The following is a 17,642-nucleotide window of genomic DNA, read 5'->3' on the forward strand; positions in this document are numbered from 1 at the left end:
CCCGATCCCCCCAGTCCTGGCCAGACTGCACCGGCTGCCTGTCCCAGAGAGGATCGATTTAAGATCCTCGCCCTTGTATTCAAGTCCCTCCACTCCTCTGCACCCCCCAACCTCTCTGACCTCTCTCCTCAAAACAGTATCCGTTGCCTTCGTTTCTCCGGGTCTGGCCTCCTCCTCGTCCCCCAAGTCCTCCGCTCCACCCTCGGTGGCCGTGCCTTCAGCCCCTGCGCCCCGAGGCTCTGGAACTCCCTTCCTCACTCCCTTCGCCTCACCCCCTCTCTTCCCATTTTCAGGTCTTTGCTCAAGACCTTTCTTTTCGACCGCACCTTTGGTCACCTACCTCCCCCTCCCCCACCTCTCCCTGGCCCCTCCCCCACCTCCTCCCCTGGCCCCCCCCCACCACCTCCCCTGGCCCCTCCCCACCTCCTCCCCTCCCCACCTCCTCCCCTGGCCCCACCTCCTCCCCTGGCCCACCTCCTCCCCGGGCCCCTCCCTGGCCCCTCCCCTTCCCTGGCCGTTCCCCTGGCCCCTCCCCTCCCCTGGCTCGGCCCCGGGATCTGTTACTGTGAAGCGCTCTGAGACGCTGTCCGGTGTGGAGGGCACTATATACTTCCAAGTTGTTGTTGTTTACTGACATTTACAGTCACTGATGAAACACTGCGCTGCCATTGCCCCGCCCCCTGCGTCAGAGGCTCCGCCCCTTAGTTATGGGGCGCGGTCCACTGTGCTGACGTCACTTCAAGGTGGGACGGACTTGCTGACGTCAGGCGCCGGAAGTGACGGTGGAACGAAACATGGCGGGCGGCGGAGAGTTCGGGAATCCGCTTCGCAAGTTCAAGCTCGTCTTCCTGGGGGAGCAGAGCGGTGAGTGACCCCCACCCGCCCCGGAGCCCCGGAGCCCCGCTACAGCCTTCGGCCGCCGCACAACCATCGGCCCCGTCGCCGCACACAGGCCTCGGCTCGGAGTCGGTCTCCGGCCCAGCAGCCAGGAGGGTCCGTGACGGCCATAGGGGCTCTCCTCCCGCCCACGCCCCCCCCTCCCGTGCCCCCCCCTCACCTCCGTTGTCCCTCCTCACCGCCCGTGCCGCCTCTCCCGTACCCCCCCCTCCTCCCGTGCCCCCCCCCCTCCCGTGGCCCCCCCCCTCCCGTGCCCCCCCCCTCCCGTGCCCCTCCCTCACCTCCCGTGCCCCCCCCCCTCCCGTGCCCCCCCCCTCCCGTGCCCCTCCCTCACCTCCCGTGCCCCCCCCCTCCCGTGCCCCCCCCCTCCCGTGCCCCTCCCTCACCTCCCGTGCCCCCCCCCCTCCCGTGCCCCCCCCCCCTCCCATGCCCCTCCCTCACCTCCTGTGCCAGTAACACTATCCAATACATTGGTGCTGCTCTGCTGGCCAGGAGCCCCTTCTATAAATGAGGCTTTGGAGGCTTCGTTATCCACACTGTAGCACAGTCAGTAATCTATCTCACTGCAGGGAGAGGGTGCGAGAAGCCTGGTGGGAGTGGGAGTGCATCTGTGACAGGGCAGTAGCAGCTACACTCAGTATCTCTCCCGAGCCGTACCTGATCTGATATCGTGATCGCACAGTGCACAGGAAAACCTGATTGAATCTAAAATCATACACATAGTCCGTGAGGATTGAAAGACATCACAAGTTGTCAGTATTCTGAATGAATGTGAGCTGCATTTTGCTTGTCAACTGCCCTGAAATGGAGCCTCAGTGAAAGTGCCTGTGTGATGGGTCGATGTATCTGATGACAAGTCGCTGGGAATGTGTAACTAAAGCCTTGTCCCATGGTTACCACTCTGACTTGTGGTCTTCGCTCTGTTCCTCCAGCCTCCCTTTTATATCATGAGCAGCATCCATTTTAGCAGTGATAGTGATCCTGTGTCCAGCGTGACATAATACTGAGCTCCACTGGGAAATTAATGATGTTTGCATGTAATGGGGTCCAGACATCAAGTGTGGAACTGCCATGTGTATTGTACGTCCCACTCTCAGTATTTATAATAGTGAGTTCTTGAATGGATTAGGTATATATTTAAGAATGTAATATTTTAAATAAAGGTGCTCTTTGATGTGTTGTGTTAAGTGGAGCCTCCAGTGTGCTTGCATCCGTGTGCTGCTGGCAAATTAATATATAAACCAATCTGTCACTAGCACCACCAGTACTTCTCTCCTCACGTTCTGTAGTTCACATAGTTGTTGATATGAAAAGATTTGAAAAAATCTGGACAGTCAGGGATCTCGACCCGAGTTGGGGATCATAGAGGATAGGGGTGTCCCGAAGGCTCGGTCGAATAGGAGTATTTTGAAACGCGCCTTGAAGGAGGCAAGGGAGGGAGCAAGGCAAAGGGAATGTGGGGTGGAGTTCCATAGAGTGGAGGCAGAAAGGCTAAAGGGCCGGCTGCCAATGGTGATGAACTATGGGCAGAAATACCATGTACTGTGTTCTAATTGCTGATTCCAAAACTTGTGCTCTATCACAATTTTAGTCTGGAAGGGCAGAATCAGTAATTGTATTGTAGAGAGGGGTGGGCATGCCACGCTTTAAATCAACTCAGGAACTGGTGTCTCTTAGTGTAGCTGATATGGCCTTTGAGTGATATTCAGGTAAGGGATTGTGGCTCGTCACAGCCATCTCTAAAGAATTCTCCCGAGTGTGTGTTGAGCAGTTAGTGATGCTTATGTGTTAGTATTTGTGAATTTGCTCTGTCTGTGTGTCAAGCTCCATCACGTTAAGTGCTCCAAGACGATACCTGCGTGAAGGGTTCAAAATAAATGCAAATTGTTGTTTCCTTTGGGCTGATCTGAGAAACATTTCTATTGCAGTTGGAAAGACGTCCTTGATAACCCGATTCATGTACGACAGTTTTGACAACACTTATCAGGTGAGTGACTGGAACATTTTAATATCTGTGTGGATCTCTTATCCTCCCATGCGTCTCCATATCTGTGGCATTGGTGCTGTTAGGTGAAATCAGAAGGTCTTTAAAATGGTAATCCATTCTCATGAATGTGTGGGTTGCGGCTTTGTATGAAATCATAAAACTTCATAAGGCTAAGGGGAAAACCCACCTACGTTGTGTTCATCAACTTCGGCATCAACTTTTGACCTAGTATTTCATGAAGCCCTCATGATAGTGAAGCCACAGGAATACGTGGTGCCTTCACTGCACCCTGGAGGCTGAGGTAGCTTCCCAGTGAGCTAGGTTCAATATCTCTTTCTCAAGTCTCCCTGTATGAGGACCTGGATTAAACATTTGAGAAAGAGTAATCTTGGCATTGGTCCTTGCTGAGCATACGGTGGGAAGGTTGCCAAGTCCTGTGCAATGGCTGCCACTCTCACAAGCTGCCCTGTATGAGTGCTCAGCAATGGTCGGCTACGTGGGTTTAGCTGGTTAAACCAGCAGTGCACACTCTGGGGTCCCCAAGCTTCGGCTGTTGCCAAGCTACACCTACATTCTCTGGGATTGGGTAAGCGGTTCAGGATGGTGTCCACGTTGGTTATTAGTGGACAAAAGCCGCTTCCTGATTTTAATCCTCTTCATGCTTTGAGCTTAAACTTTGTAAATTGACCAAAGAAAGCCTGGTGTTCAAATTGTTGATTTTGGTCCATGTTAATCTCAAGTTTTCTGTTTACAGGCCACAATTGGAATTGATTTTTTGTCTAAAACAATGTATTTGGAAGACCGCACGGTGAGTAGCAATGCGTTTAACAGCCCATGATTTGGTGTCTTGCTGCTGTATAAAACCTCCTCGACTTCCCTTATTCCTAACCTCCTGGGGGTGTGTATGTGTGTGGGATAACTTGCTGCTGTCTGATGAATTCTTTTCCCGACATTATTTGTAGAAAACTTTTCCAAGCTGAGATGGATTGTCTTGTGTTGCTGTGTACTGCGTTAGTTCCGTATTACTGTCATACATTAATTTCTGTTTGTACAAAGCTGAGGTCATATACATCTTTCTTCCACAGATGCTTATTTTTGTTGTATAAATGAATATTTTATCATCTCTTGTGTGGGTGCTTTGTCCAAAGTGCACAGACTCTGAGACATTTCTGTAGCTGCTTCAAGAGAAGCTTGAAAGTGACTGAAAAATGAGGATGAGCAGATTTCCAGCGTGGAATCCTGTAGCTCAGTGGTTAGAGCACTCGCCTCGCAAGCCAGAAACCTAGGTTTGATTCCCGGCAGGGCAAACCTTGGGCAAGTTTCCTTACTCAACACGCCTGATAATAATCCCTCAAGAAAAAAATAAATAAATTGGTCCCTTCAATCCATGACTGTTTGTGGGACGCTGCTGTGCGCAATTGGCTACCGCGTTTGGCCACAAACATACAATCAATTCACTTTACAGTCTATTCTGTGAAGCGCTTTGAGACGTCTAGAAGACGTGAAAAGCGCTATATCAAATGCAAGGATTATTATTTTATTATTTAACAATGGATCCTTTCCTTGTTTGTCTGAAACATTCCTAGTTGTGTGTGGGACAGGACCCGCAGCTGGATTTGCCCTCATTGTCGGAACACTCGCCTGCCTTTCCTGCAGATCAACTGCTCCTCTTTGGTAATGTTACACATAACTGTCAGTTCTCCAGCCCATTGGTAGAGTCGGTGATGAGAATCTGATCTGTTTTAATAATAATAATCCTTGCATGTGACTTTTCCAAGACTTAAGCTGGTCACTTTAATTGAGCCAGTGTATTGGGTAAGATTTATGGAGATAACCAACAGCACTGCTTTCTATACGTGGCCCAGTCACTAAGGTGCACTTGAGACTCTCGGCTCTTAGCACAAACTCTGAACTTGCTGCAGCCTCAAACTAGCAGTTTACGTTCACCAACCAACAGCTTTACATTATCGTAGCTCTAGTTTCCAGCTGAGAGGTCAGGACGTGGTGCCTGCTGCCGTGGTGTTCTGTGCTGCCAGCAGGAGACATGAACCAAAGCTGGGCACTTGAGATAGCAAAATCTTAAGCTGCCCTTTGACTACGTTCCCAGTATTAACATGTTGTTGCTGAGTCCTGGCATCATGTGATTACAGGAATGGGTCCAGTCTCCTTCCTCTTTGTTTACTCTGCTTTCCAGGCTTCCTGCATCCTTTATTTTATGGTTACAGTGTGGGTTTTCTCCTATGTTTTCCCATTTGGTTTCTCCCCTCTGCTCCTCCACTCAGATCAGACTCCAGCTGTGGGACACTGCAGGTCAGGAGCGATTCCGTAGCCTGATTCCCAGCTACATCCGTGACTCGGCTGCTGCTGTTGTAGTATTTGATATTACAAGTAGGTACTTAGTGTGTGTCAGCGTTTTAATCCCAGTCCAATCAGTGACCTTAATAAATCTAGACTGTGGGATTACCTGGTAATTAACATCACTTCATTCAAAATAACTGCTTACTTAACACACCAAGTGATGTGTGGTTTTAATAAAATGCCCTTTTTATGCTATCGAGCTGGTGTAATTCACTGACTAACTTACTTTCAGCGCCATGAAGGAAGGTGAAGGAACTGGGGAGTTTAGCACCGTGCACAGCACAGTGACACCAGTGAATGGGGAAAGCTGCATCAGGCTTGGGGGATGGGATCTGAACTGACCAAATTTATTGATTGACTATTACAAAATAATCTGGATATTTTTAGGTAAAATTGGCTAAAAACTAAGTAAGGATTCGTATCCGTATCAGTTTATCACTGAATCCTCATCTGGTGTTGGAGAGAGTGGAGATTCACTTCCCATAGAGTTGGCTTTGAGTCTTAAGTTGTAATACAAGACTCCAGGTCTTTGTACAGCCTGTGTATAGTGCCATACACCATAGGCTGCCTATTATTAACAAAAATGTCCTTTGAAGCCTGGGAGCCAAAGGATGGAACAGGGTTTTTTCTGGAGGGATGCAGGTGGCTGAGATTACAAAGGCTTTATTCTCATAATGTTGCTCAAATAAGTTCCAATTTGTTCAGCTTGTTTTCTGAAGGAGCTGAGCTGCCGTACATACCACACTCACCAGATCAGACTCTGAATTCAGCCGAAATTTATTGGCGACCTTTGGGGTTCACTGAGCTGTCATGGTGGCGGAACAAAAACTCCAGACACTGCACTAAGACGCTGTGGCTGTCAAATGCTATTTTCGTATGTTTTCCTCCTTTCTATTTTTCATGTAACAAGTGGAGCCTGTGAACAGCTCCTGGTGAATACCATTAACTGCTCAATGCTGAAATGACTGCTTGATCCTTTCCTTTCTCCCTCTGCCCTTTCTCTCTCTCTCTCTCCTTTCTCTCTTTGCTGTCCGGGGCTTGGTTTGTGCAGGTTCGACTGCAGCTGTGGGATACAGCCGGCCAGGAGCGCTTCCGCAGCCTGATTCCCAGCTATATCCGCGACTCCACTATTGCTGTTGTTGTCTATGATATCACAAGTGAGTGAGAATTTCTGCTTGGGCTTTCATTCTGAGCTCCCTGACATTGCTGTGCATGATCTGGATTTGTCTCTAACACAACTGTTGGTTCTTGATAAACATTTCAGTGTTGATGAACAGAAGTGACTCTTAATACATTGGGTAGTGTAGTCAGGGCAGAAACATTAACGTGCCCACCTTGTGAAGGATATGTTTGGGGCCAGGATTCCTCACCCCCAATGTATCCCTTGAAGATTGGTCATGTGGTCTGACCTGGTTCCTCCAATCTCACCTGAGCTGAAGGTTCATGTGCTTTTAAAACAATTATTCAATTTCCATTAAGATTGGCTTTAGAACATGGGGGAGGGGTCACCTTTTGCTCTGTCCTTCAGGAGGTGATGTGTCCTTGGATGCAGACCCCAATACGTTACCTGTCTTAGGGATGTCTGGTCTGCAAGTCAGTGTCCCTCTGGCACTGGTCATCTTAAGAGAAACACGGGAGAGGCATTTCTGGTCCTGGGTAATGCAGGAGAGTGAGGGAAGAGGAGCAATAGGTCCACTCAAAGTGATGTCTGTTTTCTGTTGGAGTTGCTTAACATAAGAATTTCCTAAGGCTTATAATAATAATAATATAATCCTTGGATTTGATATAGAGACATTTCAGATACAATGGAATCTGTCAGGGGATTGATATTCAGGTTCAGGAGTACCTGCAGCACGACAGGATGGCAAACGATAGCAGTAGTTTCTGTTGTTGCTAATTGTTTCTGCTGTCCCCTGTCCACCCAGATTTGAACTCTTTCCAACAGACGTCAAAATGGATTGATGATGTGCGAACAGAGAGAGGAAGTGATGTCATCATCATGCTGGTTGGGAACAAGACTGACTTGGCAGATAAAAGGTAGCAATTCCGAGTCAACGATCCTGTTCCTGAGTGAATGATTGAACAACCCTGAGTGAATGGGGTAGGGTTGGGTTAGTGTGGGCCACTCGGGAATTAACAGGTTCTGCAACTATTGTCTGTTTCTTGTACCATTTTATGTTTGGAGAATCACAAGACTTGGTGGACAGAGGTGCAAGGGGTAAGCAGGTTTCCCAGGGGTTAAACTAGCCCTTCAGATAGTCACTCAACTCGTCAGGTTTCGAGGCACTTGGCGAGACAGTTTTCATGCAGGTGAACTTGCATTTCTGGTTGCCGTTGTATGTGGCTCAGGCTGTAGCAAATTGCTAAAGTGCATGTTTCTAGCTTTTGCCATTTTCTGGGCCTGTCTAACTGTTACATTCTCATTGCTATACAGGCAGGTGTCTATGGAGGAGGGCGAGAGGAAGGCCAGGGAGCTGAATGTCATGTATATTGAAACCAGCGCTAAAGCAGGTTATAACGTTAAACAGGTATGTACATGTACACTGCCTGAACTTTTGGTCTGAGAATCAAATAAAATGACTAAAATGCAAGCCTGTGGGCAGAGCATGTTTCTGTGTGTGTTGCTTCAGGATTGCAGCAACTCCACTACATTGTTCTTCCCATCCTCCTTCCCTCTTTTCCCCATCCCCACCGCTTTGCTCATCTTCCCCTGTGATACATCTTTTGCTGTATTTCTGGAGGGAGAACTTGCGTTCAAACCCTTTTCTCCATTTCACCTGGTCTAATTACTCTCTTCTAGCTTTTCCGACGTGTAGCAGCAGCCCTTCCTGGCATGGACAGTGCGCCTGAAAAGAGTAAAGAAGACAGTATCCTACACTCACTCTCAGCTTGTGACAGGAACTTGCAATGGGATCTTTGTTTAACCATGAATATTAACCATAACCTGGGATCCTGTTTGTGTGTCTCTCACTTTCTCTGTCTTTCTCTTGTCTTTCTTCCTCAGTCCATCTCTCTGTGACTTGCAGCAGCTATATGGATAGCAGCAGGTTGCCTGTGTACGGAGGAGTAGGGCACGTGTGTTTGAGTGCGCTCTGTGGTTGGGTTGGAATGATCAGAGATTGCTGAAAGCATTTGATCTTTTTCTGTCTGAATGCTGTTTATTATTCCAGCAGCCTCCTGTGTATGTGCTGCGCTGCAGCTGCTTGTTAAAGATTCTGTTAGTTACATTGTGTGGGTGCATTTAGATATTTTCTGAACAGCTAGCCTCGAGGCAAAAGGAAGGTCTTTCTATATAGAATTTAGTGTAGTTATGGAGGGGGGTAGGGGGAAGGAAGAATGATAAATAACCTCCGCTTTTGCATTATCCAGAAAGAAAATAAATCTAATCTAATCTTTACTGTAAGCAAACCTGCGCTGCTTATGTTTTCATTTTCACATCGTATTTACTGCAGCAGTAAACACATGGAGTCAGCCCAGCCTGGCCTTTGTTTAGCCACGGAGCACTGTATCAGGGTGCTGCGTGTTCTTGTCCACCTTTTGGTTTGTTCTATTGAAACAAAGCAAATAAACCTGACTATTGTATTACTTGAATGATATAGATAACATGTGTTCCTGGGAATGTACATGGTGACCTCCCATGTGAAAGGCACTGTATCAAATGCAAGGATTATTATTATTGTTATTCTGTGCCATTATTAAGATTGCTGGATTGCTCTCTGCACTTATCAATAGGTGTAATTTTAAATCTGTAATGTAATGCTATTTTTAAGATAGAATTGTATTCAAGTTATTTATAAATATACGGAGTGGAGCAGAGCAAATCCTCTGGAAGGTTTTAGTCAAGCATTTCCTGAGCCAGGTACTATACTGCAGGCCAGGCTCATCAGTAGGACTTGGAAGGCCATATTAGTCACTGGGGCAGGGAATCCTCCCACTCAGCTCCTGTTAGCCTTGCAAGCCAAAGCCCTAAAGTGTAGAGTGGTCTGAGCTGGACAAGCAGCGGGAAAGCTTGCCAGACGTTGCTCTTAATGGCAAGCTATGTGGTTTTTAGCTGGTTAGACTCCAGCAATACCAACGCACATTCTAGGGTCTGAAACATTGGTTCTTGCCAACCTGTGCCTAATATTCTCCGGATTTACCTAAACAGGATGTGTGTTTCCAGGAAGAGAATGCATTCCATTCCAATAAATATCTCGGGAATTTCCATGTGTAGGTTGGATGCATACACCTCTGATTGGTTTGGATCCTCTTAAGCATGATGATCGGTTTTCATATATGTAAGACACCCATCTGATCCAAAAAAAATGAACTATACAGTTTTAGCTGGTTGAACTACAGCAGTATCCTAACACACATTCCGGGCTCCCAAGCCTTGAACCTTGCCAACCTGCACATAATAGTATCCGAAATTAGCAGTATTCGCCCCAACCCTCAGAGAAATTTCCATGTGCAGATGGCATGAAATATGTCGATCTCTCAGTAAAGTTTGGAGATTCTTAAGTACGGTGATGGTGATGGTTTTTTCACAAGTATGCGTCACCTGACTGACCAAAGAAAGAAAACTGCCTAACCTCAAGGATCTGACTCAACACCAATCTTTGCTTCCTCGTTACTTTCTCATTTAGGAAGGAGAAACGTCCTTCTCTTTTAGAATTATGCCGTGAGATCTTTAACGTCCACCTGAACAAATAGCTGGGACCTCCGACAATGCAACAACCCCCAGCACTGCATTTAGAGTGTCAGCTTTGACTGCGTGATTCTAAGTCCTGAATGCTTGACCGCATTCTGCTGCAGTGCCTTCCCTAATCCATGCGCCAAGATAAATGGTTAGGTCTGTAACTAGTATTCACAAGATCATACAATTAGTTTGGATGAAGAAGACCCTTCGGTCCACCTACTTCCTCTTTGTAAGAGTTATCCTTTGAGTCCCATTTACCTGACATCCCCATACGGCTGCAACTAACTCCTTTTTTATATGTCTTTATTTCACTGATCTGAGACAAATTCATACCCAGGCCCCATTGGGAATGGGTCAATGTCTAATCCACTGTACCATTCCATTCCTGGCTGCTTTATCTCGTTACAGATTTCTTGCTCATTGCTAGTGCTGACAGTTGTACTTATCATTGATCAGAACTTTCTAAAGATGGCAAAATTTCCTTTTTGTTTCCTTTCAGTGAGAGCAGTGGTATTCAATGTTCCATCACTTGTGAGAATCATTTAACAAATAGTTTAGTAGTTTGAAAATATTAATTTTTTTTGTAAAAGAGATTATTGTGTGTTAATGAATTTGCATTTTTGCTGCACTCTAGAAATTCAGAGAATTTTCTATTAATATAATGTGTGCTTGGTGAATATTTGTTACCTTATTCCTCTAAGTTATCTTGTTCAACGAAGAGAATCACTGAGGTAAGTAAATGAAAATCAAGTTAAATAAAGCATCTTCTTGCAGGACAAAGACCAGCTCTTTGATGAGGAAGATTACAAAGCATAAGTTACATGTGCAATTTTGCCTGCGAAATACTCATGGTAAATCCTGCGAAATGCTTTGAAACATCTGAAGCGAAAGGCACTATATCAAATACAAGGAATTAAAAAAATGTAAACAATATAATTTTAGCTATGTTTAATATATTTTTATACCTTGTTAATTCCATTTATCATCCTGGCTCAATTGGTAGCTCATTTATCTCCTGACTCAGAAGGTTGTGGATTCAAGCCTCACGTCAGGACTTTGTGCTCACAGTCTAGGCTAATGCTCCAATACAGTGCTAAAGGATTGTTGGAGGTGCCGTCCTTCAGATGAGATGTTAAGCTGAGGTCCGTCTGCCTGTTCAGGTGGACATTACAGATCTGATGGCACTATCCGAAAAGAGAAGGGAGATTCTCCTGTGTCCTGGCCAACAATCTCCGATAGAATTTTGTGGGATGCTTCTGTATGCAAATTGGCTGTTATGTTCACCTACAAAATATACAGTCACTACACTTGACAGTAAGCTCTGCAAAGTGCTTTGAGATGTGCTTCTGACATGAAAGCTATTATAGCAAATGTAAGGATTATTATGATTATTTGTTTATTACAGTAATTGATTTTCTTTGTTTAATTTCTTTTTAGAATTCTTTGACTTAAAATGGTAGTGTGGCTGGCTGGCACAGTGAGCCACAGTAGCTGATGGGCACAACACCTACAAGCTGTTCTAAAATCCCAGAATACTGTTCAGGAAAAGGACAATGCTGCTTTCTAGAGTTTAGTATTGACTGTCTAACCATGTTTTTGTGAAATGTGAAATCAGCTTCTAAATTAAAACCAGGTAAATATGAATATCCTGGTGCAGAAGATAATATTGGCTTGAATAAACCAACTCTGGGTACTGCGCTCTCCAACCTGCTGCATTTTTAGAATCAGAACAGGAATAAGAATCTTTTCTATATAGTGTCATATTTGTAATAATTAGCCCTTATTCTCCCTTCATCCACAATATAATTACTAATGCCTGAGCAAGCAGCTAAGAGGTCCTGATGCTGAATGACTAGGATGTGCTAATCAAGTCCTGAGCCATGAATTTGATCACATTCACCGATGCTGCAGATGGTTTCTCGTCACACCCGAGAGACGGGAGCTTCAATCCCTTGGCTCGCAGCAGAAACCACTGTAATTTCATTGCATTCTCTCAGGTTTGGGGGTTACTGTTGTTACCACTTAGCAGGAGGCTGCAGGGAGAGATATTGGCTGCGGATGCTGGTTCTGTCAGCCGTACAGAGAGGGCTGGGTATCTAATGCTGCTCAACCAGTGCTGCGCTCCACATTGATTGGTGCTGTCTGCGAGAGGTTGCTGGAGGGATGCAGTGTTACACCGGCCAGCATTGAGCGCTCTGCAGTTCCAGCGTTTGCCTCGGCTGCCGAGATCTGCCATTTACAGTAAGAAGCAGAAGAGACACCAGACAAAGAACTGAGATATTTTTTCTGAGTTTAAATTTTTTTTTTGTCTGAGTCATAAGGCGATCGATAACAGATTCAAACTGAACGTTAGTGACGGTCATGAAAGCCAATCTGCACAAGAACCACCACTGCTGCAAGTGCCCGGAGTGCTACGAGGCGACAAGAATGGCAGCTCTCCGGCGGATGGAACCGCAGACCTATGGTGACTGGCAGCACGAACCTTACGGATATGCCGGCTTCAGCTCGCAGACGCTGCCCTCATCCTCTGCCGCTGCAGGCAAGAGTAAAACCAAGCTCATCCCCACCTCTCGTGACAGTGGCCCGATTAAAAGCCAAAACAAAAGCATACCTAAGGTAAACGGCAACAGCGGGGGCTGGTGGCCGGAGTGCACATGTACCACACGTGACTGGTATGAACAGGTATGGGCAGTAACAATTTTTCATTCAAACCTTTTGCAGACATGGGTAGTGCGACTTGAGTCTGCTGCAGCACCAAGCTCCAATGCCTTTCTCTCTCTCTGGTTGGGTGATTTTTATGATCTATTTTGAGCTAGATGTCAATAGTGGATAGCAACCATCTCTGTTCACTTCCAATTGTGCATCTTAACATGAAGCAGTTGAAGTTGTTATTTCTAATGTGCATTGCGTGTCCTGTAATGGTACAGCACTGCTGACCACCATCAATATGCTGGGTCTTGCATTTTATTTTATTTATTGTGTGCTTTCCTGTGTTTGCAACCCATTTATTATCCACCGTCACAAGTCAGTGTTAATTAGCGTGAAAGAAAAAAAATAAAGGCAATTTTTAAACCTGGCCATGGAGCAAGAGGAAATAATGGATTGTCAGGTTGCTGACATAAGATGGAGACTGAAAAATCCTTCCCTCTACAGTGTGGATTGGAGCTCGTCACTCAGCGCAGAGATTTCTTACCAATGATGCTGGGAGGAGACGCCTGCTGCAGTTATTTTCCTAAATGCTGCTAACTCGCTGGTCAATTATTTACACAGAAAATCTTCATTTTTAGAGGGTTTACAGATTATATTTGCTGCAGATTTGAATCCTCCCTTTTTTTGTTTTATTTTGGGGATGAATGTTAAAGCTGGTGAGCTGTAAGATTCCCTTTTATAATAATGGATTATTTCCTTTGGGTGTTATTTCAGTCTCTCCCCCCTCCCCCACCATCCAACGCTGTTGATTGTATTGGGCGAGCATCCAGCACAAATGCTGTGCAGGCTTGTGTGCAGGAGGGAGCAGGGAGTGAAGCGATAGATAATCAGCATTCAGGGTTTGAGATCTGCTTAAAGCTAGGTAATGTCATATCATCCTCCTCTAATAGGCAGGCCACTGACAGCAAAGCACTCTGTTGCTGTCAACCACCCTTTGCACCAAGTTGAGCACGCTCTGCTGTTTAACATTATTTATCCTTGTAAATTCTTTCAAAATATAACCCAACGCCTGTTTCATTGCAATGTGTGGAGTAATCCGTGTGCGTGTGTGTGTGTGTGTCATGTCACTACTGAGCACATCACACATACCACATCCCTTAACCCGTGGGCTGCTGCATCGTGTAGGAGTTCACATGAATGCAGCCAGAGCCAAGAAGGGGTCTGCAGCTAATAACCACATACTCTGAGCTGATAAATCCACCCACATCTTCTGGGGTGGGGGGAGGGCTGAGGTGATTCAGTGACTGGCTGATGCATTGCTGCTGCTGAATTGTGAGGGATCAGGTGCCTGAGGCTGTCTGTACCACTGACTAATGATTGAAAGAAGAAAGAAAGCATTAGCATTTTTAGTGTTTCACAGTATTTACTGTCAGATGTAGTGACTATTTTGTAGGAAAACTCAGCACCTATTTTGCAAACGGCAGAGTCCTACAAACAGACATGAGGTGAATGACCAATTTATCTGGATTATAGATTATGTAAACTCCCTTTTCTAACAATGTCATGGAATCTTTAACATCCGTCTAAGAAAGGAAGAACACATCTTGGTGTAATGTCTCATGGCTTTGTTTCTGAAGCTTGTTCTTTTACAAGTTCAAATTTGTCTGAAATAATATTCAAGGTAATATTGCAATAATTGATTGGCCCACAGAAGAATATAGTATTAATAATAGCATTTGTTATAGCGCTTTTCACATCTGTAGGATGTCTTGAAGCTCTTACTGTAAAGTGTAGTGACTGCAAATCCTGCAACCAATTTGCACACAACAATGTTCCACATACAGCCTGAAGTGAATAACTGTTTTTTATTTGGAAGGTTGTTGACCAGGTAACTGGGAAGAACTTCCTTTTCAAATAGTACCATGGGTCTTCAATGTTCACATGGACAGGCAGACAGGACTGTCTTATTGGAAGGATAATAATAATAATAATAATCCTTGCATTTGATATAGCGCTTTTCACGTCGGGAGGACGTCCCAAAGCGCTTCACAGAACACACTGTAAAGTGAATTGACTGTATATTTGTGGGCGAACGCGGCAGCCAATTGCGCACAGCAATGTCCCACAAACAGTCGTAGATTGAAAATGACCAATTTAATTATTGTTTTTGGTTTTTTGGAGGGATTATTATTAGGCTCTGTGTGGAGTAAGGAAACTTGCCCAAGGTTTCGCCCTCTGCCTGGAATTGAACTCAGGTCTCTCACTTGCAAAGCGAGTGCTCTAACCACTGAGCTACAGGACTCCACTCCAGGATGGCACCACCAAAAATGCAGCCACCCACCTCCCCTCGAACTACATTGAATATCACCTAGATTTCTGAGCTCAGTCATCATGTGGGGCTTAAACTTAAAACCTCTGACTTAGAGATGAGTGCTCCCAACTGAGCCAGAATAATTGCTGTGGACAAATTGACTTCTTTGTGTCCCTAGAAATACAGTCACTACACTGAACAATAAATTCTTTGAAGCACTTTATGACTTTTCGATGATGGTGATAGGATGCTATATCAATATTTCTTTAAGTAACACAGATATATTCTAAATATGTTTTGACTCGATTCTGAAATATTCAGATAAATTTCATTATAGGTACTTGTTTTAGTTAATACCAACAATCATTTTGATAGTGACATTATTTATGAAGACATTTTTAACTTTCACAGATCATTTCTAATGGCTGTAGAGAGACTGAGATCAGAATGTAAAGAAGTTGCAAAATTAGAGGTTTAATAAACAGTGAAAGAGAAATGACAGAAAATCTGAGGCGAATGAGATCTTAGGTGTCATATACAATTGAACAGTTTCACACTTGGTGTAAAATAAAAACCATAGAATGTAAATCTAACCTGACAGTAAATTTCTGCAAGAAATTGAGAAACGGAGATATCTGGAGCAGATCGACAAATCTTTAAAAAGTGGGAGTTCAGGTAGAAACTGCATTCTGGGATTTATGTACAGGGAATGTCATTAAATACAAGTAAAGAGGTGATGGTCATTATGCACAAATCATTAATTAGGCTGAAGATGGAGAATTATAAAAATAATAATCCTTGCATTTGATATAGTGCCTTTTACGCCAGGAGAATGTCTCAAAGGAATCATGAGGTGAATGACAAATTTCATCTGGGGGACTCTTGGCCAGGACACTAGGAGAAACTCCTTTTCGAGTACGGCCATGGGATCTTTAATGGTCCTAGACAGGACCTTGGTTTAACATCTGATCTAAAGGAAGGCATGTCCAACAATGTAGTGCCCTCAACCCTGGAATGTGAGTTCAATATCCCAATGTGGGTCTTGAACCCACAACCTTCTAAGTCAGTATATACCATAAAGGTTGGCCAACAAAATATATTATCTTTATTGAATATTTCTTGATTTATGCCATCAATCAAGAAAGACTGAAAACACATTAATGATCAAACACAGACTTACCTAGACTCATGCAAGTGTTCGGTTGGGGTGGGGGTTGCTTCCTGATGCCCAGTGGGGCCACAGGTTGGCCACCAGTGTCTAAGTCAAAGGCAAGAGAGATACTACCTGAGCCAGGCTGACACCTAATTGTATGCAGTTTTGGGACTCGCCAAAGAAAGGATATCACACCAAGGACAAGATACAGCAGTCACTCCAATGAGGCCAGAGATGAAAGGTTATGGTTCTGATGAAACTTAAACTTGATTCTGAACTTGCTAGAACAGAGAAGGTTAAGAGGGCCATCTTTACCACCCCCACCTCCTCGGCCCCTAGCTTGGATGAAAGTGCTGACGTGAGATGCACTATATAAATGTAAATTTATATTGTATTGGGATAAAGCAGTACAATACAATCAGTGAAGCTGTCATTGTTAAACCCTTTGTAACCGAATCATGCTGAAAAACAATATTTTATGAAAATAATTAATGCAATTTACAGTATTTGCAATTTAGAATGGTTGTAGTTACCGTATATAGTTTGGAACAGCACCTTGGGACGTCCTCCCGACGTGAAAGGCGCTATACAAATGTAATCTTGTTGTTGTTGGAACATGACATATGCATGCAACTGCCAGGATGGTGGACGGCGAATTGGAAGCTCTTCTTTCGTCTAGCAATTCTTATGTTGTTTTAGTTGAACAGTGTAACAGCTATTTTATTATTTGAACTCGGGCTGAGTGACTGATCTCCAGCTCAGTAGATATGAAGGAGCAAGAATTTCAAAAAGATCTGAAATCAAACAAAACTCATTTGGTTGTGGTAAATGCAGTTTCCTTTTTTTCCCCCCGAGTGCAGGTGTGGTGAAGAACTAACTAGAAAGGCTTTGGCAGAATTAAGAGTCTTTAAACTTTCTCCCAGTTGTTCTGGAGGGAGATGGCTCCTTTTTCCTGTGAGGTAGTTTCACATGTCTCTCATCGGAGCTAGGCTTACTGTTCTCAACGAAGATGGTTGCTACAATTCACCTCAAACTTCCTGAATTAGACATTGGAAAATTGTAGCAGGATTCCTGCTTCTAATTGCTATTCAGTGTCACTTGTGGAGGTTATCAGCCTCTCAAAAAATCTTTGACAAAAACATTATCTCACTACAACTGACAAAGGTTTAATTCATGAAGGCTTAGTGAATAGAAGCTGCCTCTCCTTGCTGGACCTTCCAGCTTAGCTACAAGCTCCAGCTCATACAGGACTGTGATCTATGCCCTCTCCTGCACTTGGCTCTACAAGCCCATCACCAGCTTCCTTGCTAGGCTCCACTGCCTCTCTGGCTCTCAACAAATTAACTTTAACATTCTCATTCTGACTTTCAAATTTCTCCACCCCCTTGCTCCTCCCTACCTCTCCAATCTCCTTCAGCCTCATTCTCCTACCCACTCCCTCCAGTCCACAGGAAGGCTGAGTGAACAGAAGGCTGCTTTAATTGCTGTTGCACATGCTGTTCCCTCTGCCCTGCCATTGGTGGCTGAATGTCACCTTCATACCTCTGCTCTGTGGAACTTCCTCCCCAAACTCCTCCGCCTCATTCCCTCCTTCCTTGTTTTCAAAATG

General features: G+C 44.8%; 2 protein-coding genes across 4 annotated transcripts in view; both read left to right on the plus strand.

The window, feature by feature from the left end:
- The first annotated feature begins 744 nt into the window (after positions 1-744).
- On the plus strand, positions 745-10,650 carry rab41 (RAB41, member RAS oncogene family). Its single transcript, XM_042340843.1, has 8 exons — positions 745-864; positions 2,826-2,884; positions 3,639-3,692; positions 5,167-5,272; positions 7,168-7,279; positions 7,677-7,770; positions 8,043-8,196; positions 10,622-10,650. The coding sequence occupies exons 1-8, from the start codon at positions 795-797 to the stop codon at positions 10,648-10,650; spliced, it is 678 nt and encodes a 225-aa protein (XP_042196777.1). The 5' UTR covers positions 745-794.
- Positions 10,651-12,266: 1,616 nt separating this feature from the next.
- dlg3 (discs, large homolog 3 (Drosophila)) overlaps positions 12,267-17,642 on the plus strand; it is a 40,166-nt gene continuing 34,790 nt past the window's right edge. For all 3 annotated transcript variants that reach the window (XM_007909728.2, XM_007909726.2, XM_007909727.2), the window contains exon 1: positions 12,267-12,602. In XM_007909728.2, the coding sequence (XP_007907919.1) occupies positions 12,282-12,602 (321 nt within the window). In that variant the 5' untranslated portion in view covers positions 12,267-12,281. The remainder of the gene's footprint in view (positions 12,603-17,642) is intronic.

Source organism: Callorhinchus milii, unplaced genomic scaffold (assembly GCF_018977255.1).
Source record: "Callorhinchus milii isolate IMCB2004 unplaced genomic scaffold, IMCB_Cmil_1.0 Scaffold15, whole genome shotgun sequence".
Classification (NCBI taxonomy): Eukaryota; Metazoa; Chordata; class Chondrichthyes; order Chimaeriformes; family Callorhinchidae; genus Callorhinchus; species Callorhinchus milii.

Excerpts from the sequence above, each read along its gene's own strand:
- rab41 (XM_042340843.1), top strand. The coding sequence starts at position 795 with ATGGCGGGCGGCGGAGAGTTCGGGAATCCGCTTCGCAAGTTCAAGCTC. Across the intron at positions 7,771-8,042 it reads CAGGTTATAACGTTAAACAG|CTTTTCCGACGTGTAGCAGC; the intron begins GTATGTACATGT and ends ACTCTCTTCTAG. Across the intron at positions 8,197-10,621 it reads TAACCATAACCTGGGATCCT|TTATCTTGTTCAACGAAGAG; the intron begins GTTTGTGTGTCT and ends TATTCCTCTAAG.